This window comes from Sinocyclocheilus anshuiensis, unplaced genomic scaffold (assembly GCF_001515605.1).
Source record: "Sinocyclocheilus anshuiensis isolate Anshui unplaced genomic scaffold, SAMN03320099.WGS_v1.1 scaffold709, whole genome shotgun sequence".
In the NCBI taxonomy this organism is placed as follows: Eukaryota; Metazoa; Chordata; class Actinopteri; order Cypriniformes; family Cyprinidae; genus Sinocyclocheilus; species Sinocyclocheilus anshuiensis.
In genome coordinates, this window is record NW_015540926.1 from 779,277 (window position 1) to 804,084 (window position 24,808).

General features: G+C 34.5%; 1 protein-coding gene across 1 annotated transcript in view; it reads left to right on the plus strand.

Annotated features, from left to right (window-relative positions):
* Positions 1-19,720, plus strand: part of LOC107689358 (adhesion G protein-coupled receptor A1) — a 26,365-nt gene extending 6,645 nt beyond the window's left edge. Inside the window, exons 2-5 of the mRNA XM_016487319.1 lie at positions 1,366-1,489; positions 7,139-7,290; positions 16,499-16,594; positions 18,363-19,720. Coding sequence (XP_016342805.1) covers positions 1,366-1,489; positions 7,139-7,290; positions 16,499-16,594; positions 18,363-19,506 — 1,516 coding nt within the window. The 3' untranslated portion in view covers positions 19,507-19,720. The remainder of the gene's footprint in view (positions 1-1,365; positions 1,490-7,138; positions 7,291-16,498; positions 16,595-18,362) is intronic.
* Positions 19,721-24,808: the final 5,088 nt, after the last annotated feature.

Genomic DNA, 24,808 nt, shown 5'->3' on the forward strand with positions numbered 1-24,808 from the left:
CACGATTCTCTCACTAACTGAGTTTTGCAAGCGTGAGGGGGAGGGCGGGGCCACCTTCTTCTTGTAGCCAATCAAATTAGCCTCTCGCTGACTCTCAATTTACTCTTATCTGATTGGTCCAATAAACACATCATACCCAAGACATTAATCTTCATTTAGTTCAGGATCATTCTTGCTGTTGGAATGGTACTTTTAATGTACACATACAGTAAAAAATAAAAAATAAAAATAACAACTTAATTAAAACATGATATTTTATAAGTTGTGTACCATTAGGCTATGTGTTCATACTGAATTTACCTTCATAGTCTGGTTTTATTCGCTCTGAGAGCAAACAGGCAAAAGAAAGCAGGTGATTTCATGTTGTAAATTTTGATAGTTTGGGTCGAGTCTCGTCACAGGGGTTTGTCTAAAAGGTAAAACTTATGTAACGGCACCAAAAATAAGAAGCTGTTGTGCTATTTTATTTAATGTTATATTTGAATATTTTAATGTATATTTTATTTTAAAATGAAATAAACATGTTCTATATATTCTGCACTATTTAATATATAAAATAGAATTTTGTTTGTATTTTATTTACTGTTGTATATTTTTGTTTATTTCATAAAATTAAATGTTTATAATCTATTTTATTAAATCTCTCTTTTAAATATATGTATAAACATATGCATACATTAAATTATTACATAAAAAATTCTTATAGATTTTTATATAATCTTATATTTTATTATTAAAAGTAAAATCTTAATATTAAAATATAAAAAGTTACTGATATATTTTATTTACTGTTATATTTTTATTTTGTATTTTATTATATATTTTTACTAAATATGTAAACAGTAAAGTAAACCTATACTACTATTAAATAAAATATATTTTTTTAATTTAATGTTTTTATTTTATATATTTAAAAAAAATAGAATACGTATTTTATGATGTATTTAAAAAGGTTTTTGTTTTTCATTTTGGACCTTTTTTGGTCTTTGTCTCCTACGCACCTATCGATTGCCGTCAGGTGTGCGGAGATTAATTGTTAATTGATAAAATATTAAATAAAAAATATTTTGTTCATGTTTTGTTATTTAATATTATTTTAATTTGAAGAAAATAATATATAATAAATATTATAATAATAATATAAAATATAGTTATTTCAAAATATATACTTTTCCAGACTGTTTTTGATAATATGTCTATGACTCTATGACCTGTTTTTTGTCATTGTTTTTTTGCTGCAGTGTTTCTGCTCTGTTGTGTGTTATGATGAGCTGTTCTTCTCTCTCATGTACTCAGAGGCACATTTAGGGATTTAACCCTCTTCACACACGTTGACCGTATGTTGTGTGTGTCGGTTTTTTCCAGCACAATCCGGATCAGTCGGAAAGGATGGCACATGCTTCTCAACTTCTGCTTCCACACGGCCCTGACGTTCGCTGTCTTCGCCGGAGGCATCAACCGAATCAAATACCCCATCATCTGCCAGGCCGTGAGTCTTTCATCTGCATTAAATTCAATGCATTAAATCGATTATTCATTATAATTCGGTGTGTGCATGTTTTTGTGATTGCCTCATGCGTACGATTTCTGACCTTAATGAAAATGCTGTATAGACTTGAATGAATCCGTACAGAGCATCACACATTTGCACTTAAGATGCTGTCGTGCCTTCAGGGGCTTTCAGTGGTGCTTTTGTGGAAATGTGTGTGTTTTTGAGGCTCTGTTCTTGTGAGCATCACTAAAAAGCATCGGCCGTTGTGTTGCCCGACTGCATTTCGTCCCACATTATGAACTAAAGATAAAGCAGATGATGTTAAAGCGTGGCTCGGTGGGACGCTGTGCGTTTCTATAAGTGCAGCGGTTTGTTTATCAGTATAATGTGCTTTATTTGGCTCTGAACACTGCAGGATTCACATGCATCTCTTTGGATTTTGAACCACATTCAGGTCAAGTGAATAAATGAGAGCCAAAGAAACCAAAATTGAAATAGTATTGTAAATTCGAATAGTAGCATTGAATTGAATAGTAGCATTGTAAATTACACTTGAATTTTATTACTTTCTAATTCTATTCCTTGAGTGTGAATTAGAATTGTTTATCCTTTTTGCTACCTCAATGCGTATTTATAAAATTTATAAAACAAAACCCTGAGTTATACATACGCATGTGACCAACTAACCGTTCTATAACATTATATAACGCTTGCATGTTTTTGAGAGTGCCAATGTTTAAACATTGAATCGTCAGTGTCTTATAAATTATTGGATTTAGTTTGAATGCAATTTGACATGAAAAACAGGATTATATGCATCTATTAGTTATTAGCCTTAACATAAAAAAATAATACTTGATTTAATTTTCAAAATAATGGATTGTTTATTATTTAATATACAAATCAGCCCTCTGGCCGTATTTTTGACACCCTTGATTATAGAAATTAATACTTTTATTCAGCAAGGATACTTTAAATTGTTCAAAAGTGATAATAAAGACATTTATAATTGTTACAAAAGATTTCAATTTCAGATAAACGCTGTTCTTTTGAACTTTCTATTCATCAAAAAAACCTAAACAAATTCTACTCAGCTGTTTTCAACATAATAGCTCAAAATTCAGCTTTGAAATCACAGGAATAAATTATATTTTAAAATATATTCACATAGAAAACAGATATTTTAAATAGTAAAAATATTTCACAATTTTACTGTTTTTGCTGTATTTTGGATCAAATAAATGAAGGCTTGGTGAACAGAAGAGACTTCTTTAAAAAAAACATTAAAAATCTTACTGTTCAAAAACCTTTGGTTGCTAGTGTAGGAGGATTATTCTTATAGATTGAAACAAAAGTGCTTCAGCCAGGATAAAGAATATGAAAAGTGCTCTGAATTGCTGTAGAAAACAGAAAAAAAAATGAGCAACAACGGCTTATTATTGAAAATGCAAACTGATTGTCTGCCAGCAGGAGGCGCTTCTGGAGCGGTAGTAACAGTGGTTTCCCTGGTAACAGCTGTAATCAAAGCAGCTCCTGAACGCTACTTTATCAGATCAAATGAAAACGCCATCGAAATTTTTCTGAAGACAGTCGGTTCCCTTCGGAGATACATTCATATAAAACACCCGCGACGCGTTTTGATTTTGAAACGTGCATTTCTCATGTTTATTCAGCGAAGTCAAACGCCACAAATAAATCAATGTATGGGAAACAATGGTAATGTATATTGAAATATCGGAAATGCGTTTAAAAATCATATCACCATTATTGAAAAAAATTATATCGCGATATGTATTGATATTGAATTATTGTCCAGCCCTAACATATATATATATATATATATATATATATATATATATATATGAAATTACACTGCCAGTAGGTCTTAATGAGTGAGTCAATGAATCATTCATTCAACTGATTTGTTCAAATGGCTGATTCATTCACAAATGAATCAAACTGAATCATTGACTCGCTCAGTTTGCTCAAGAACTTGGATTCATTCAATGATGAATCACTGCTGTGTGTCGCTCGTTTGCAGAATTGTGCACAATTTGACAATATTGTGTCTAAACTATAACGCAAGATTAACTTCTTGTTTATTGAACTGCTGTATAAAATCAATTTCACATTTGCAGTAATGCAGTTATTTGGGGAAAAACTGCACTTTTGCTTTTGTGATATTGCTAAACTATATTATATGGTATAAATATAAGACAAAACCCCATACAGGGGCATTTTTGCCCTCATATCTCAAATTTTTGGACATATAACTGTATTCTAACAGTAAGTCATCCTGCATAATTTTATTAGCTCTAAAATCAAGCAGGGTTTTTGGCTAGTGTGATTTCACAGTGAAATAAAGACTAAATGTCCCGTTGCTCCTCAAGGTCATCGCTGCTCAGGACACAAACTCCGACTTCCACTTGATCGCTCACGTTGTGCTGGTTTGAACATGTTGTTAAGCTCTGGGTTCGTCAGGGATTTTCAGTGTCGCCGCTCAAGGTCGTTCTCAGATTTATATGCATTCGTCTTCATGCGTTTGATCTCAGAGGGCCGGCTCTGATTGGCCTCGGCCGAGTGATGGATGGCACAGGAAAGTGTAATCTGTGTAATGGGAATCTGCTGTCACTCACTCATTCTCTCCTGATGATATGGATCCGAGTTATTGTTCTCTCTCTCCTGAGTGTTTGTGAACATATGTTGTGTTCACAGCCCCAGACAAACGCCGAGAGAATCTGATTATTCTATTCGCTGTCTCTGCAAACACAGCGACTCGTAAGTGGATGAGAGAAATTATATTTAGCCGGGATTCCTGCTGAATATTTGACAGCGCAGCATTTAATTTAGATTACAGATGAATAAAATAAGCACAATGCGACAGCGGAGACAGAAAGCGTATTTAGTGTTATGTTCAGCTGAGTGTGCTTAACATTTATCTGTGTTTCCTTACAGAACTGATATCGGCCTGGCTGATTAACCACATAAATACTGATTCATATTTAATATGCACATTTTTAAGGCTCTAAATGATTCAAAGTTTGCTGTTAAAGCTGTCTCACTCTCAATCTCCTGCATGTTTTCTGTCGTCTGAGTGATAGTTTAGAGTGTTTTATCCAGTAAAAGCTCTTTTAGTGTAATTGTACAAGCGTCCAGCTTCAGCTGCTGCTTCTCGTGTCAAATCTTGACTGATTTTGATCAAGTAAGCGTCAGAATAACTGCAGTAATATCTCCAGATGAACACTTACTGGACTGAAGCAGCTCAGCTTTACTTGATTCTCCATCAATCATGTTTTAGAGTCTCAAATCTGATCCTCAGGATCTTTTGAGGAGCGTTTGTTTCCAGAAGCTTTACTTTCACTGTTCCTCAGCGGAGGAATGATCTTCACAAGCCTCCAGAACATCTCACATCTTCTGAGGAGCCTTTATTTCTTCAGCTCTCAATCACTGCATTATATGTTTGGATCATTTCAAACTCATCTTACGAAGATATATTATTGGAGATATAGAGTGAAAATTTAAAAAAATATTTAGATCATTTTATGACAGTATATGCTCTACTGTTATAAAGATCTCATTGATTTACATTACAAGCAGCAGAATTTCATCATTAGTATCAGGATCTGCAGCAAATTCATATTTTAGTCTGAATAAAATGTAGCTGCTTTTTCCTCCATTTTCTCACTTTATCAGACTATATGAGCCATAAAAGCCTGATGACCACATGAACACATGACCATTTGGGATTATTGACATAATCAGTTGTTAACTGCACATACTTGGACAAGAAGTGGCACATAAATGTATTCAATAATGCACAATTTTCAGTTTTTTTTTTTACAATTTAGATGCATATTGGGTAAAATATGTGTTCATTTTATTTCAGAAACTTGTCACATTTTTCATTAGATCCATCAGGTTCGACATCAGTAATATTTGGTCACATTTGCTCACATGATGCTTGATATTTTTCATGTGTGCGATTTGATAGATGCCAACCAAAAGCAAAATTATCACCGAACAATGCTGTTAAAGAGGCAATTGTGTTTTTTATTAGCTGTCATCAAGTTTTGTTATACACGTGTATTATATATACACTACTGTTCACAGGTTTGCATTTCAATGTTTTTAAAAGAAGTCTCTTCTGCTTACCGAGGTTGTATTTATTTGATCAAAAATACAGTAAAAATTGAAAAATATTATTACAATTTAAAACAGCTGTTTTCTATGTGAATATCTGTTCAAATGTAATTGATTTCTGTGATCAAAGCTAGGGCTGTGTGATATGACAATATATATCGGATGGACGAAATAAAAAGTCTATAATTTCATATTATGCTCTATCGTTTATTTCGTGGTGTCGCAAACTACATTGTTTACGGTAATATTTTTTCATCATTTGGATGACTGCGATCTTTAGACGCCACCACCGTGAAGGGGAGACAGAACCAGGTGGAGAACAGCTGAAAAAGAAAAAACGTTTGTAACAGTATATTGGATCCAGACTTCGGTCTTAAAGGGGAAGCTGTCCAATGTTCGTCCTGTCTGCCATTCATATTAATCAAACAAGAGTGAGAGAAAATCTCTCACTGCTCTTGACTAAATCACTTTTGTAACTTTAATAAGAAGAAATCAAAAAAATAATCTGTCTGTCCGTCTGTCCATCTGTCTATCTATCTGTCTGTCTGTCCATCTATCCATCAATCCATCCGTCTATCTATCTGTCTGTCTGTCCGTCTATCCATCTATCCATCCGTCTATCCGTCTATCCATCCATCTATCCGTCTGTCTGTCTATCCGTCCGTCCGTCTATCGATCTATCGATAGATAGATAGATAGATAGATAGATAGATATAATTAACACAATGAAGACTAATTAATTTTCACCATGTATGTAGCTTTCTTATTTATTGTTTTTTGTCCTATTGCTTGCAGTTAGTTTCGTATCCTTATTTCATCACTGACTGTTTATTTATCTTCAGTGAGCTTGAGTTTTTTTTTTCTCTCTCTTTTTAAGCTTGTATTAGTTTGATATTGACATTGGTGACAAGGATTATGAAAATTATATGGTATCAAAGATTTTAATATCATAAAAACCTTTTTAAAAGAAAAAAACTATATTGTGATATATATCGTTATCGTGATATAAAATTAGTCATATCGTGATACAAGATTTCGGTCATATCGCCCACCCATAATCAAAGCAGAATTTTCAGCATCATTACTCCAGTCTTCAGTGTCACATGATCTTCAGAAATCATTCTAATATGCTGATGTGCTGCTCAAGAAACATTTCTGATTATTATCAATGTTGAAAACAGTTGTGCTGCCCAATATTTCAGTGGAAACAGGATACATTTTATTTTTCAGGATTCACAGATGGATAGAAAGCTTAAAAGAACAGCATTTATTTGAAATAGAAATATTTTGTAACATTATAAATGTCTTGACTCTCACTTTTGATAAATTTTTACGCTCTTGATAAATCCTACTGACCCTAAATATTTTACCATATATTTTACCATGGTATTTACATGGTCGAAGATGCTGCTGAAACAGTACTTTCTGTCAGTGTTTTTTCTGGATTTGTATCAGTGTGTGTTGCACTTTAAACACTGAACTGTGTGTTTTGTGTGTGTGTTTCAGGTCGGTATTGTCTTGCATTACTCGTCTCTGTCCACGATGCTCTGGTTGGGCGTCACGGCACGAAACATCTACAAACAGGTGACCAAAAAACCACAGCAGCCGCAGAACGGAGACCACGCGCCGCCTCACCCCGCCAGATCACCCATGCTGAGGTACGACCCATCCAGCTTTACTCCAGGTTGTTCTCTGGTTTATGACACTTGGGGCCAGTTTTACTAAACAGGGCAAATTACTGCGATAGCGCAATTCCAAAACAGCGCTGATGGGAGGGGAAATTTCTGTGGGTGTTTTACTAACAACACGCAAATTAAAGAGAACAGACGCAACATCTCATTTACATATTGACCAACGCAATATACCAAGTGCAGCACAACTTAGTGTAGTCGCAAAAAAAGAATAAAGAAATAAAGAAGCCACAGTACTTTGAAAAGAACCTGAGGACAAAAAAAATGAAAGTTTGAATTAAAAATAACATGTCTTGGCAAACAATATATGTTCGGATAATGTGTTCTTTCTGGCATTCAAAATAAATTCATACGTGTGGAAAAAAAACGTATTTTCTGCAGGGCCTGCTTGGACGTTAAATAATGCCGCAAATACTAGTAATTTGACGAGTGCAAACGTTAGTAAAACACGTTGCGTGAGTCATCAACACGATCTCACGGCAATTCGTACATATTTTACGAGGTGGCTAATTCGTACGACCTCACTCGTACAAATTCATACAATTTTTGCTAAATCGTATACGTATTTTACGAGTTGCACAATTCGTATGAATTTGTACGAATAACCTACACCTAACCCCGCCCCTAAACCTACCCGTCACTGGTGTCTAGAAAAGTCGTACAAAATCGTACGAGTGAGGTCGTACGAATTAGCCACCTCGTAAAATATGTACGAATTGGCCGTGAGATAGCGTTGGATTCATTTGAATACTCTCCTCCCATAAATTGTGTCTGAAAGGGAAACTCCTACAAATGCATATTCAATAAGGTCAGGCGCAAAAATAACTGTGTCCACGCCTTTTCAGCGCTAATTCATCACTGTGCATCTTTAGTAAATCCTGACAGTACTGTTTTAACGCCAAAAGATGGTTTGTGCTGGCGCAAGCTGTTAGTAAAACTGGCCCTTACAGTGTTGATTAATCCTTAATGCCTTAATCGATTCGATTGAGCTCGATACGAACTAAATTTCAAATAGATTGAAAGGGGTGGTTTATTCCTTTTCTAATACGATTGAGAGCGCATGTAAACACTCGATCGGATTGAAAACCGAAACTGAAATGACTGCGCAGAAGCAACACAGCAGTCTATATGTAATATTTATCCAGAAATTTATACATTTTCTGCTCTTTAAAACAAATAAAGAAACCGTGTAAGAGTATAGTTATTATGTGCAAACAGTGGGAAACTCTATATTTGTGCAATGTGCGCGTGTAAAAAAAAAAGCTTGTGACATATAAATGCGCACATTAACCCGATCACTTTATTTAGCGTTCATGTAAACACTACATTCAGATTCATAAATCGGAATGAATTCAGTCCGATTGAAGCTAAAATTGTGCATGTAAACATCCAGTGAAGATTCCGCCGGTAAACATGAGAGACCTTCATTTTAACCTTCTGTCAGTGTCAAGCCAATGAGCCCAATCAATCTGTGTTCAGCTGAGTTTTAACATGTGAATTAACCTCCCGCAGAGCGTATTAATGTACGATCACAGAACAGCTTGCGCTTAAATCAATGTGTGCTGAATATAGTCTTCACCTTCGCTCTGGGCGTGTGGAAGCTACCGTTTATACCGCGGTAAATCTGTCACTGACTAGTTTTATAGAAACATTAAGCACAGATTCCATGTTTTACAGTTAAGTGTTGAGTTTAGCTGTTTGCATATGTTGATCACACAGCATTCTAGGTAATTAACAATTTAGTAGTACATGTACTCTGTCTGTTTTATAATAGTTCTAATTTTTGTATTTTTCATTTTCATTTTGTTTAAAATTTGATTAGTTTTGTTGTTGTTGATGTTGATGTAGTTGTTTTAATAATATTTCACATGTTTTATTATTAATTTTAATTTCAGTTATTTTAGTACATCAAGTTAAACTAAATTAAAGTGAGTGTGAATTGGTTTGACAACTAGCTGAAATAAGTTTTAAATGTTAAGTGGTTAATTACTTACAATTATAGCTTTTAACATATTTTATATTGTTTTATATAGTATTTTAAAGTTTATTTTAGTATTATTTAATATTTCATTTTTATTAGTTAGCTTTTTTGTTGTTGATGATGTTGTAGTTGTCATTTTTAAATGTCAATATAGTTTGTATTAATTATTTCAGTTATTTTAGTACATCAAGTTTTTTACGTTTTTTTTTTTTCAATTTCTTTTATTTATATATGATAACACTACATCTTCAAAATAAGTGTAAGATGTTTAAGGTATAAATGTTATGCATATGTATAATATACAATTATTTTATAAAATATATACATATATGTGTGTGTGCATACACATACACACACAGGACTTTTCGCCATACTATAGCATAGTGAAGGCAGAACTAACATGTTCCTCAGTTTTTGTGTGTGTGCGTGTTTTCTGAGTTTAACGCAGCTTCGTTCAGTTGTCTGCTTGTTCGTGGTTTTTAATCTGGGATTTTTAGTAGTTCTGAGTGGAGTGCTTGGGTTTGATTGTGCTGAAACTAGGGCACATGAAAGCTGAGCGCAGACATTGTGTTCTCTGTCAGAAATGCTGTGGCCTGTAAGATGTGAGTCAGACGCTGAGAGCGAGAACTTTAACCAATCTTCAGTCCTCTGACGCGAGGAGAAACTCCATTTACACCCCAATTCACCCTCTTTTCTCCAAACTAATTTGGTTTTTAATCAAAGGATTACACAGTTTCATGTACATTGCACACTAGTATTCTGTGCTTGTAGAAGAAGTGCATACTGTGCATATTGCATACTGCAGACAATAGTGTATTAAATAAGAGTAGTATGCTATTCTGAACGTAGAGCCCTGAAATGGATCAATAGCTCAGTAATGTTTTTCTCGTCTGTGATGTGCACTTTCACCGGATTGATTGAAACGTGTTTCTTTTCAGAGCGATTCTGCTGTTTGACTGCAAGCGGCGTGATTGTTTTTCATTTATCTGTCTTCAGAATAATTCTCTCACGCTTCGAGCCTCCTGCGGTTTGTTTTATTTCTTGATTGTTGGTTGGTTGGATCAGCACATTTATTTCACGCTCTCATCTCTCTCTCAGACGCAGACAGTTTTCTTATTGCATTTGGGTTTTTAGTCCAATGTAGCTTCAAGTTGCAGCCTCATTTAAAGGCTTATGGAACATCATTTAATTTACAATTACTTGTTGTTTATTACATCCTAGTCACATCAGGTTTGTGTTTTAAGGCAAGACACTACAGGTGAATAGGATTATTATATTATGCGTTGTTTAAAAATTTTATAACTGAAATGTTGTTTAAATAAGCACTAATTTGCATCAACTTCCAAGAACAGAAATCTGAACGTTCAGCTTAAAATTGTTTTATTTTATTGCCATATTTGATTTAAAGGTTTTTTACAGAAGGGATTTTGGATTTCTCATTTTATCACTTCATAAATCAGAAAATACTGTCAACATACAGAAAACAAATAAATTTTGTCCATGTTTTAAGGGAATTAAATGTTGCATAAAATCAGAATGTTATATGAGCAAAACTCTCTATAAAAGCCATCAGAATATAGACAGGAATAAAACTAAGTTTTGGTGTATGTAAGTGTTACTGTGGTGGAGAAACTCATTTTGAGAAATTAAATTAAAGATATGTATTGTAATTGAAATCTACGGATGCAAACAGATAAAGTGCAGTAATAAAATTCAAGCAAATTATATATGAACAAACCCTTCAGTAAAAACCTTCAGAATATAGATAGGAATAAAACTGTAAATTTTGTTGTGTGTAGGAGCTGCTGAAATGGAGAAAAAACTCTTTAAAGATATATACTTTAACTTAAATCTACAGACGAAATGGATAAGTGCAATAAAATCAACACTTAAAAGTGCATTTTGGTTGGTTTCTTTCCACTAGCCTGAAATAATACAAGTTATGAAAACCCTGATCAATGCATGAAAAAAAACAAAACAATGCTTTTGCCTATAGCGTCTTGCATTTTACATTTGAAAAGCATTTGAAATACTTCAAAATACTTTAAAAGCTTTTTAAATACATCAAAAACAAAACAAAACAAAAACTACAATAATACAGCAGAAATCATATTTTGTGTAAGTTTTGTGTGTTACGGCTACCTGTTGTTTTTGTTCTGCTATTATAGTCACCTTTTTTCAGCCTGTTACTCATCAGATCCTGTGTAAACACTGCAGGTATAATGAAGGTCGCAGACGCAGCGGTGCATCTGTAATTTAACTGAGCTGAGAGTCACGGCACACCTTCATTTTGTTTCAACATCAGCTAAAGTGCTGATATCTGACTGCATGAGTCGTTTGCGCTGTAATAAGTCCATCTGTATGGAACAGTTTGACCCATTCATGCCAATTTGTGGGACTGGTGGTGATCATGATCCTGGAGCACATTCCTCTTCTTACGTGATTGTTTTTGCCTTATTGCACCGTTTTCATCCACATGTTATGATCCCAGTGGCAAGTATTGCGTGTATTTCTGTGAAAGTGCTAAAGTTTGTCCTGCTTTTAGTGGCTGAACGTCTGTTATAGTTTGATTAAGCAGCTCTAGTTTAGCGTTTCTTGTCATTCTTGTTGTTTTGCTCCATATAAACAATTCTTTACAGATAGTTGCATCACATCTGTGTATTAGATGAAAGAGTAATATTTGTACAATAAGGTTGAATTTGTTAACATTAGTTTTTAATGTTAATTTCAACTTTTACCAATACATTATTAAAATCAAAAGTTGTATCTGTTAATATTTTTTTAATGGATCTGAGCTGACATGAACTAACAATGAACAGCTGATGTGACAAATGTATTTATCATTGTTAGTCAATATCAGTTAATGAATTAACCATCATTAACTAATAGGACCTTATTTTAAAGTGTTCCCAAAATTACATAGCATGTGGTTTTATCACTCTCGTCTCATTTGAACACAAGTCATAAAGTCATAGATATAAAGTCACAAAATTAGCACATTGTGATAAAAAATTAAATAAAATAATTCCCTACTCTGAAGACTTCCATTATATGTTGATTATTTGTTTTACATTCACTCGTTTTGCTGGCACTTTAATCAATGGCTGACCGTTTTTATCACTTTTATTAATGGCAAAATATGTCATAAGTGATTCACCCTTTAAGATGTGCTGCAGTAGAAATACTTTTATTCAGCAGGGATGCATTAAATTGATCAAAAGTGTCAGTAAAGACATTTATAACATTACCAAAGATTTATATTTCAAATAAATGCTGTTCTTTTAACTTTCTGCAATATATTTAGTAGTAGCTTATCTTATATATTTAGTGGTGACTGTCAGTTAATGTACATATGGCAGAAATGTACGGTAAAATTCAGTTAAAGATGAAATCAAACAGACGATGAAAACTATTAACAGCAATTATTATATGATGCAATCAAACTTATAGCAAAATGTGGTAGTTCTGTATGTTGTTTCAGGGTTGGCATCATCTGAGGTCCTCTGAGGGGTTGGCATCATCTCTTCTCAGGTGTTCTGGATCCAGACTGAAGCTTGTGTAAATCCTAGTTACAGAAACAGAGAAACAAATAGAGACATAATTAGCGTAGCTGCTGTTCCAACCAAGCAAAATTGATTTGTTTAACCCAAACTAAAGAATAATAATGTGCATTTGATCAGATATAACTGCAGTACAAGATTATGAGATGCATTATTTGAATGCTTGGCCAAAGAGATGTGTCTTTAATCTAGATTTAAACAGAGGGAGTGTGTCTGAACCCCGAACGTTATCAGGAAGGCTATTCCAGAGTTTGGGAGCCAAATGCGAAAAAGCTCTACCTCCTTTAGTGGACTTTGCTATCCTAGGTACTACCAAAAGTCCTAAGAGAAAAATAATTAAATGTATATTTTGACCTCACTATTCGGGGAACAGACACAGTCTTTATAGATTGGACAGCGCAAGTACTTCTATCATTTAAGTGGGTAGAACAAAAGTCATCATAGCAGTTATTTGAGAATTGGCTTACTAGTCATATGGAGCGTAGCGTCCTGGAGATGTTGTCCGACTGGAGTTCCGCCCCAACTCTGCTGGGGTGCAGGTAGGCCTGGGCGATAAAACGGTATCGATATTTATCGACCGTACACCTTCTTCGATAACGATAGAAAAAATGTTCGATATAACGCACGATATAGGCACGTGCTATGAGTGACGCAGACAGCACACACAAACACAAACACATGCTGAAATGAGTGCTGTGCCTGCCTGTGATGAGGAGATTGTGAATAAAGAATGAATATTAGTCGAATTTAAAATAAACATTTACATTTAAATGTTAGGTGTGCATTAGGGAGCGTCATTAGTGGCGCGCGAGATGCAGTGATGATGTAAGTGACGTTGTTGCATTTTAATGTTTTGTTAGTCTAGCCCACGAGATGCAACGCTGTTGTGTTATGCATTCAAAATATTAGAGAAATATAGAAGTTCAGTGCGGAGAAAATCTTGATTAGTTGAAAACCGAAACCAAGCCATTCACACAGATGCATATTCAGTGCATTTTTTAGACAGACAAATATGACTCCTGCACTCGCGTCTCACACGAGATGTAGCCATGCAAATTTAAAACAGTTTAAACTTAGAAAAAACGTCGCAAATTTGTGGAGGTTTATTCCTTTTCACTGCGTTTCATATGTTTTTAAATGCAATCTGTGTGAATGGCACTTCGGCTCTTTAGATTAAGCAATGCATAAATACATGATGCTGTTTTGTTCATAATTGTTTATGCAATTTACGAAATTTGATTTGATTTATATGAGTTAATTTAGACGTAATGCACGTTTTTTAATAGACAGTTATTTCATTGCGTTGACAATTTAAATGTGCTGCATTATTTTGCTCATTGTGCCCTCCTGTGGCCTCGGGAAACAAGACAAAATATTCCTTGAGACCTATTTAATCTGCATATAAAACATTAGAAATGAGATATTTGTTTAATTTTTATTGTGTTTAACTGTGTTAAAACAAAAAATATTTGTTGGTTGTCTCAATAAATTGGGTTAATTTAAAAATACGGCAATTTTCTATTGCTCTTTGTTTTAAAAAAGGTTATAAAAAATGTCAATAATTATCGATACCGAAGGATATGAAACATTATATCGTTAATACATTTTTTAGCTATATCGCCCAGCCCTAGGTGCAGGCCATCATGGCGAAAAAGCCTAGGACGCTCCCAGAAAAGATTCCAATTATTAACAAAGAGCAGTTTCTGTTCTTTACACCATGACAATAACCATTCATTTAAAGCAAAAAGTCTACTGAACCTTTCGTGTCCTCGTCGATACGTGGGAAGCGGTCCTGACACGATGATCGTCGTTGCGGGCGATGTGCTGCGCACCGTCTCGATCAGGCTCCTGAAGTCCCTCTTCAGTGTTTCCATCTGCCGCAGCTTGGTGTCATTAATGATGCTGAAAATTCAGCTTTGATCACAGAAATCAATTACATTTTAACAGATATTCACAAAGAAAACAGCTGTTTTAAATTGCAATAATATTTCACAATTTTTACTGCGTTTTTGATCAGCCTGGGTGAGCAGAAGAGACTGTGTGCGATTTGTTTTGAGTTTTCTAAACGGCTGCATTCTGTATCACACAGCAGACAGCTTTTTCTTCAAACGTTGGATAATTTCATGAATTATGCAGTGTGTTTGGACTAACCCGCGCATCTGCGCTCAGAGGGCGGCCGTTTTAATCTCCCCAAACACGAGCGCCGCAGAGACGCGCCGGGATCCTATTCAGATGTCATAACACCGCCTGAAATTACACTCATTTGCTTGTATGTTATTCTGGAGAGCACGCATGTAGTTCACTCTCCTCAAACCGTGTGTGTGTGTGTTGTTTCTGAAAGTAGATAATGTGCTGACGCTGGTGTATCTTTGCTTGCTCTGCCAATCTCTCGTGATTGACTATAATGTCGTCTGTGACAGAAGCCAGTGGAGGGAAATCAATTTCACACACACACAGAATCACGTCAGCTCTGCGTCCTATCAGCGTGACCTTCCACCAGGTCATAGTCTTCCTCCATTTCTCAATGTCTTCAGCTGATTCATGAAGATGTGATTGTAAAGCTGAGCATGAAGACAGGCATTCTGGGTCCTCATTCGCTCTCATTACATGAATAAGAGCTTTTTTTTATCGCTCAGTATCTTCACGTGAAAATCAAGAATGAAAGTCATACAGGTTTGAAGCGACATAAGTAAATTATTACATATTTTGGTAACTTTTCTATTCATGTATTTGTAATTTTAACCAAACTGTAGTTAAGTACAGTCAAAATGTTTAATGAAAGTAGTAAAATACAGTAAAAATTAGATTAAAAATAATCAAATGCATCTTTTTCACACTGTTTTTACTTAAATGCAAGGAAGAGCATATTTAATTACTTTATATGAATTATTATTATTACTATTATTATAGTTTTTATTTATTAGTTTTATTCATTTGTATTAATATTTTGAATTAGATTTTGTATTGATTTCAGGTTTCACTTTAATTTTAGTTTATTTCCAAATAGTCTGTTTGTATTTTAGTTTGTTTAATTTCAATGCAAGTAGTAAAATACAGTAAAAATCTTAATAAAAATAATCAAATGCATGTTTATCACATTTTTTCTTTAAATAAATAAATGTTTTTTTAAATATATTTTGTTTTTATATTTCAGGTTTCATTTTTAAGCAAAAGTATTTTCATAAAACAATAAAAGTGTTTTTGTTTCAATTTAATTTCAGTTAGTATTAGCAACAATTTTTTCCATCTAAAATGTATATTTAGTTAACATTATAAACATGTTTCTATCTAACTATCTAAATAACATCTGGTTTAATGTCACAGCCATTTAAAGCAAACTAGCATTTCTGGAGTGATATCATACACGTTTTATCATCTTTTTCTAATTTTGTCTGTCTTCTGCGTTGGCTTTGGGTTTTCACGTCGCTCTGATCTGATTTCTGTAGAAACTGATTTTCCTTTGTGTTTAATGCTTCTCTCAAACAGTCCTGACAGGTCAAATAAATCCATCAGAAACACTCTCTCATCACTGTTACTCCAGTGTTTGATGAAACCCGACGCTGTATTTTTAGCATCATCATGTTGAAACCGCATGAGGCAGGAGAGAATGTGATCATTTGTTTTGTGTCTGCAGGTTTTATTTAGTGAGTGCAGGAGTTCCCTTCATCATCTGCGGCATCACAGCAGCCATCAGCATCGAGAACTATGGCAGCGGAGAGCAGACGCCGTTGTGAGTAGCAGCTAAATCAGTCCGATGTGTTCTTAGACAAGTTTGTTTGACACTCTTTCATATATATGAGTCACTTAAAGTATCTTACTACATATTAAATATGGCCAAACTGCTCAAATGAATTGAATAATGCATGCATGTAGATCTGTAACCACCACAGACTTTGAATGGGACCCGACCCTCCATTCAGAGTAATGCTCAGTCACTATGACTGATTCTTAAACTTTTATTATGTAATATTTGGTTGCATTCTTGCATGCATAAAAGGGTCCGTAAGTCTGAGACCTCTAGTGAAGATTTTAGTTATTTATGTACTATTATTTTTATGTTCAATTTTCATTTTAATTTTAGTTTAAGTAATTTTGCTATGTGCTTTTGTAATTTTTATTAGTTTTTTATATTTCTGTATAGCTTTAATTTTATTTCAGATTTAGTAATTTTAATACTTCAACTTTAATACTAAAACTTATTTCAGTTCGTCGTAAAGTCAACATTTATTTTTTCATTAGGGTTAAGTTTTTAGTTTTTCATCTAAAATTTTTTTCCCCCAGTTTTATTTCAATTACTGAAAACAATTTTTAAGTTTTAGTTAAAAACAACAACACTGAAGACGCTTTTATTTTGCATTTTAATTAATTTATTTGTATCTTTGCAACACTGATAAATAAACAATCTGTAAAGTTGATCAGTTATGAAACAAATTTAATTTAATTTTTAATTTTAATTTTAGTTTCAGTAATTTTGTGATTTGCTTTTATAATTTTATTAGTTTTTTAATATTTCTATATAGCTTTATTTTCAATTCAGATTTAATCATTTTAGTACTCGACAAGGCAACATTTCTATTTCATTGTCATTAGGGTTAAGTTTTTAGGTTTAAGTTTTTCATCTAATTTTATTTTATTTTATTTTAGCTTTATTTCAATTACAGAAAACAATTTTTAAGTTAACAATAACAACTCTATTTTGCATTTTCATTAATTTAATTTATCTGTATCATTGCAGATTGTATATTTATCAATGTTGCAAAATGTATCAATTATGAAACAAATTCAATTAATCTATAAAGCAGCTCTACAAAATACAGTAGTGTCATTATTCATCTTCGTTCAGTTCAAGTTTTGTTCTAATCCGATGTCAGTGTCAGTACTGTCATATTGCTAAAATCTGAATGTTGAGTAACCAGAATATGATCCTTAATAAAATAGCATGCATGCAAACATGTTCAGAAATGTTTATTCCTGTGTTTGCAGCTGTTAGTTTTTATTAATATTTTAAATTCGATTGTGTATTGATTTCAGGCATGTTTATTACAGTTTTAAATATAGTTTTTTAATTAATAATTTGAAATATCTTTTGTTTTTATATTTCAGGTTTAGTTTTTTTTAAACAAAAAAAGTATTTTAATTAAACAATAAAAGTGTTTTTATTTTAGTTTTAGTATTTTAGTACTTGAACTTCAACTTAGCATCAATTTAGATTTAGATTTATTTATATTTAACACTAAACGTTTATGTCTAACTATATCTAAATAACATCTGGTTTAATGTCACAGACATTTAAAGCAAACTCTAGCATTTCTGGAGTGATATCATACACGTTTTCTCATCTTTTTCTAATTTTGTCTGTCTTCTGCGTTGGCTTTGGGTTTTACACATCGCTCTGATCTGATTTCTGACAAAACTGATTTTCCTTTGTGTTTAATGATCCTTAATAAAATAGCATGCATGCAAACATGTTCAGAAATGTTTATCTCCTGTGTTTGCAGCTGTTGGATGGCGTGGGAGCCGAGTCTGGGCGCCTTCTACGGCCCCGTGGGCTTCATCGTCCTAGTGACCTGCGTCTACTTCTTGTGCACCATCATCCAGCTGCGCAAACACCCCGAGCGGAAATACGAGCTGAAGGCGGTGAGCGAGGAGCAGCAGCGGCTCTCTGACGTCCACCAGGGGGAGCCGGCGAGCGGTCAGTGTCACGGCGGCTGCCCGGGTCTCATCAACCCATCCACGCTGGCCAACGAACACTCGTTTAAAGCCCAGCTGCGGACGGCGGCGTTCACGCTGTTTTTATTCACAGCCACGTGGACATTCGGCGCGCTTGCCGTTCCGCAAGGCCACTTTCTGGATATGATCTTCAGCTGCTTATACGGGGCGTTTTCCGTCACGCTCGGGTTGTTCGTTTTGATTCATCATTGCGCAAAACGCGATGATGTCTGGCACTGCTGGTGCGCATGCTGTCCCGGGCGACGCCCCTCCAACGCATGCCACGCCCACACCCACGGCCACGCCCACAAACTCAACATAAATGGCGACGCCCACTCCCACTGCCATCTAGATAGTGGGAAACCTGTTCACTGCGCATGTCGCGCCGCCGCGCAAAATCACGTGACCTGCCTGACACCGGTTTCACCGTGTTGCGCCGCTCTGCATTCGCAACAGCTCCTAGAAGACGAAACAAGCGCCCATGTGCTTCTCCACGCCGACCATGACGGTTACCGACCTGCCGTGCGATTGCACCGCTGCTCCAAACCCATCAGGACTAAAACAAGGCGCCAACGCGAACTAGCGTTGCGCATTCCCTCTGGAGCGGACGCCACTAGCGCGCACAGCTCACGCGCTAACAGCCCACATGCCCACATTTGCCACTTAGCTCACGAAGTTTGCCCTCACGAGGCGCTCACGCTCTGCCACCATCATCACATGTGCTGCGCACAAGACGAGCTCCTCGACGCGGGCGAGAGCTTTCTGTGTGGGAAACTCGCGGAGGACGATTTGCATCACGCGCATATAGAGCTGCACGCCCGCAGACAGTCGCTGGCCAATCAGAACAGCATCCTGAAGGGAAACACGCTGTATCCGTCCGACATCACGGGGAATATACGCACCGGACCCTGGAGAAACGAAACTACCGTGTAGTTCGACCGAACTCCAACACTTCTTAGGATTTAAGAAAATAACTTTTTTTAGTACCATCCCAAGCTCTTTCCTGCATCATTCGTCGTACAGGATGATTCTGCGGATCGTACAAATGCGAGAACGAAAAACCCGGGGCCTCATTTATAATACACATATATACAAGTTGAAGCCCACAAATGTATCTTTATATAAAAGATGTACAGCCATCATCAATGGGCAAGGAAATAATTTTTTTATGGAATACCATTTTATTGTTGTTTTGTTTTGTTTTATTTTATTTTATTTTAGGGAATTTTATTTTATTTAGGGTATTTTGTTTTATTTTTGGTTTTTGTTTTAGGGAAATTATGAATAATTAATTAATTAGTTTATTTCAGTGACATAACTATTGTATAAACATAAAGCAGTTAAAATGTTGCAGAAAACATATGCAGTTATAATAAAAAATACGGTTACACTTTTTGATAATCAACTTTAGACATTCTATTAACTAAAAGTAACTTTGCAACTACATGTCAACTAATTCTCATTAATTTGCAACTACATGTCTACTAACTCTCAGAGTAGACTGTTAGGTTAGGTTTAGGGTTAATAGAATAAGTTGACATATACTTGCAAAGTTTCTCAGTCAGTATGTTGTATGTTGTGGACTTATCAAAATAAAGTGTTAGAATATATTAAGCAGACAGTCTACTAATACTCTAATAACTGCTAGTTGACATGTAGTTGCAAACAGTGTTAATTTTGACAGCAAATTTTGATTTAGTTTTAGTCATATTTTAGTCATCTGAATTGTTTTTAGTTTTAGTCTAGTTTTAGTCGACTAAATATCATACGATTTTAGTCGACTAAATCTACAGTAAATTTAGTCGGCTAAAATCTAATGAAATACCAATGGTTATATATGCTTATTATGCATTCTTTATAGAAACTTTACCATATTCTTCATTCTTTCAAGCAGACATATGTATTTCTATAAATAAATTTAGATGAATCTTTAGGGCTACTAAAGGTTTTCAGTCAAGAGCAGTGCATGATTTTCTGGCTTTCTTTTGTTGCTTGATTAATATCAATGACTCATATGACAATAGCAACTAAATTGGGTTGCTGTCCCTTTAAAACCAAATGCACAGCTGCAATGGATGCAATGTACTGATACACGTTCTCCCTGCTGTTTACGCTCACTTAAGACATAATCAACTGTGTTTACGTGAACACTCGTTAAAACGGACAATTCAACATCATTTTGTGTGTAATTCTCCGTTCATGCGACACAAAAAAAGAAATTAACACTGGTTGCAAAGTTACTTACTGTTAGTAGAATGTCTAAAGTGGACTATCAAAATAAAGTGTTACCAAAAATACTTTTATTTATAATGTTATAATTTTTTTAAACATACTGTATACACACACATCTATACGTTTACATAAAAATGTAAACGTTAAACATATATAACATTTTAACATGTATGCATTAATATATATAGACACACTGTATTAATGATTTCCTGTGGGGGGGGGGATTATAAGATAAACATATGGAATAATTCAGGAATTATTAATTAATGAATTAATTTCAATGACATTATCATTTGTGCATATAACAATATAAATGCATAAAGTTATTGCCTATTTATCTTTTTATTTTTATAATCGGTTTTAGATTAATTTTATTTGTGCACAAGAGGTTTGTTCAAATGCTCCTCGGTTGGTGTACACATTTTCACGTCAGTTTCTGTTTCGTTTTGTTTTTTGACTGTGAAATCCATGAAGTTTCAGATCAGATGTGTGTTTGATTAATGAGGCCTCTGGTTTGAGTCGGAGCGCGTGTTGATTGGCCGCGTTCACACTGCACTTCAATCCGGAGTCACTCCTCTTACGGGACTTTAATGTGGTTCTGATGATGTTTGATTACAACCGATACTGAACCGAACTGGTTGTCAGTCCCCAGTCTCTGCAGTGTTTACGTGGCCATTGCATTCATACCTTTACCAGGTACAGGTACATTTATCACTCCGGGTAACAGACATTGCCATAGTGAGTGTGTGTTACTCCGTGCAGGAGAATATCGCGTGTTTGAGTGTGTGCAAACGCAGTATTTTGCCATATATTTATTTTCATAGATGTATTTGAGAGTCCCACAAATGTCCCAATCATTTCTACAGTAGAAAACTTCCAAATACATGAAAATTCACCAGCAGTTTTAAACCATCCATACTTCATCAGCTCCTCATGCTTAATATATACTGTGAATATCAACTAGCGAAAACTTAGTAATACACAAAAAAAGGCCTGCTTCTGTCTAACTTCTGCTCTGCCGTTGAAATGTGCGATGTAAACAGACAAAGAAGCTCCGTTTCAAATCCTAGTGAGCTGCTTATCTAGACAGCATTCAGAAGACTAGGCTACATGTTCATGCTGCCTTACTGTAAGGAAGCATTATAGAGAAGGACATCCCAGAATGCATTGCTGCGAACATTCAAAAATGCATAAAATTTAAATTTAAGATTTAGATATTTGAATTGCATATAAAAATTTCCATGCATTTGGATTACACCGTTTTAACGTAAAAAATGTGAAGTGATGCATAATTGTCAGTCATATATAAATGAAACGGGTCAGATTTCTGTAATAGTACGAATAAACTGAGTGTGTTTTAAATACACAATAACCAGCTTTATCAATAAATCCGATTCGTTTCAATCTCATGCATTTTAACTAATTGAATACTGCTTGTTCCACAGCGGAATGTTGTTTTAACGGAATTAATTTAATAGTTTTCACAACGACCAGATTTATTTATTTATTATTATAAATGTATTTATTAATATTTAAATAAAAATCAAATAGTTGCAAATAGTTATGGGATTAATATAGTCTGCCATTATATTCATATTAATGTATATTAAATATTAGTCTATTGTAGGAATATTTTAAGATGTATTATGTTTATTTATTTATTTATTTTGTGCTTAATGGTCATGACAATAATGAAAGTGCAAAAGATCACAATTAACAATAGAGCAAAGTGCTTTAAAAAGCTCCTTTAAAAGAGCTATAAATGTTTTTATTATTATTAATTGTTATTATTGTTGTTGTTATGGAAATTTTATATGCTATTCAAAAACATGAACCTTAAATTTAGGCCTACATATTTTTTGCAAGGTTTCATCAGAGTCGGCAGATGGTAAAGCGAAAATATATAACATAACAATAATGCCACAATGCAAAACATCACAATTATGTATTGAACTTTTATATGCAATTCAAATGCATAAATGTGTTTTTGCGTGGTTTGAGGCAGTGAAGCGGCTCACTCGGTTGTGTAACGAAGCGAAAGCGTCTCTCTAGTTGTTCTATTACAGATCTGTGCTGACTCTTTACTGTTTCTATGGTGAATCGCTGTTGTCGTCAAGGAGACGTTGTTTGTGCGAGAACATCATCACTGTGCTTCTAGAAGGAAGAATGACAGTGATTTGATGCTTGTGATTGATTGGTCTGCTTAACATCACAACCTGCAGAAGAAAGACTAGTAAAGCACTTCACCAGACTCGTCTAGCTGAAGGAAACGAGCGACTGTGATCATCACGCTTTTCTTCATCTGACATGAAGCTGATGTCTGTGTGGTTGCCTCACGTTCTTCAAAAAATTACATTTGGAAAGAGAGAATCTCAGAAAATCAAAAAAATAAAAAAATAAAATGAAGCCTGTTTTAGGAATAATTTAAAATGTATTATTTTCATTTATTTCTATTTTTATTTTATTTTATTATTTATATCCAATGGAATCTAAATATTGAGAAAATCATCTTTAAAACTGTCCAAATGAAGTTCTTAGCAATGCATATTTCTAATCAAAAATTAAGTTTTGATATATTTACGGTAGGAAATTTACAAAATATCTTCATGGAACATGATCTTTACTTAATATCCTAATGATTTTTGGCATAAAAGAAAAATTTATAATTTTGACCCATACAATGTATTGTTGGCTATTGCTACAAATATACCCCAGCGACTTAAGACTGCTTTTGTGCTCCAGGGTCACAAATGACTCCAGAAGAGCGAATGACTAAATGACGACAGACGTGTTTCTGCCAGCAGACTCCATTGTAAATGTAATTCAGGTGTTCAGTAGGTTTGTGTGTGAGATGATGCAGTGCTCTCGTGTGGGCTGTGTGTGTTTGACAGGCGTGAAATCCCTCAGAACGGGTAATATATTCAGAGCTCTGAACACAAGCCCCAAAATAGATCAGTGCAGCATCTCACGCCAAATACTAACTTTTCAGGCGGAGAGAGAGAGTCTGAGTCAGTGTAGTGTGTAATTAGCTCTGATTTAATTAAAAAGGCCTCGAAAGCTTGGGCTGTGTGTCCGAGACTCCAGAGCTCATGAAGGTGAGTGTGAGAAACTCGTCGACATACTGGCTTTATCACATGATTATGATTATGGTTATAGTTATGATGCCCAGGTGTAATTTCTGTAGTTGATTTAATCTGGTTTGTCCTGATAAGCAGGGTAATATAGACCTGCATGTCTAAAAATGTGACACACTTCTAACGGTTTTCCCTTTTAATGCAGTGATTTATGATGTAATTTTTGGTTTTATTTACTGGCACTTCCCACAAATAACAGGATATAAGTTAGAGTCCTTTTTATTTTTATTTATAGTTACATTTTGATTCATTGTTTTATTTAATTTTTATGTTAATTAATTTTATTTATTTATTTGTTTAAAGAAAAATATTTATTTTATATTTAATTTTTTTTTATTATTATTACCAAATGTGCAAACCCCATGTTCTGCAGAGAAAGCAATTTAATAGTTGAAGAATTATCTAACATAAAATTAAAATAGCATTAAATCACATTAAAATGGTCGTTTTTACATCCCACCTTACTGCTCCTGTTTTTCTCAATAAATAAAATCATATAAAAGTGTAAGGTTGAACTGAAGTTGTCTGTCTGTCTGTCTGTCTGTCTGTCTGTCTGTCTGTCTATTCCCAGTGATTCGCACTCTACTATTGAACTGTGTTTGAGGAAAATAACAGTGTTGCAAAATTCAGAAGCTCAAAGACAAAGAAGCTCAAATATAAGAATGTTTGATTTGTGTCACGTTTTGATAACCCTACTAGATTACCAAACTTAAACTTCCATTTGAAGGCTATTATTTCTTTCATGACGACTACAACTACTACTAATAAAAGCAAGTATGAGCCCAAACTTCTGACAGCTAGCATAGAGTCAGAGGAGAGCTGTGAGTCAGACGTGTGTGTGTGTGTGTGTGTGTGTGTGTGAGAGAGAG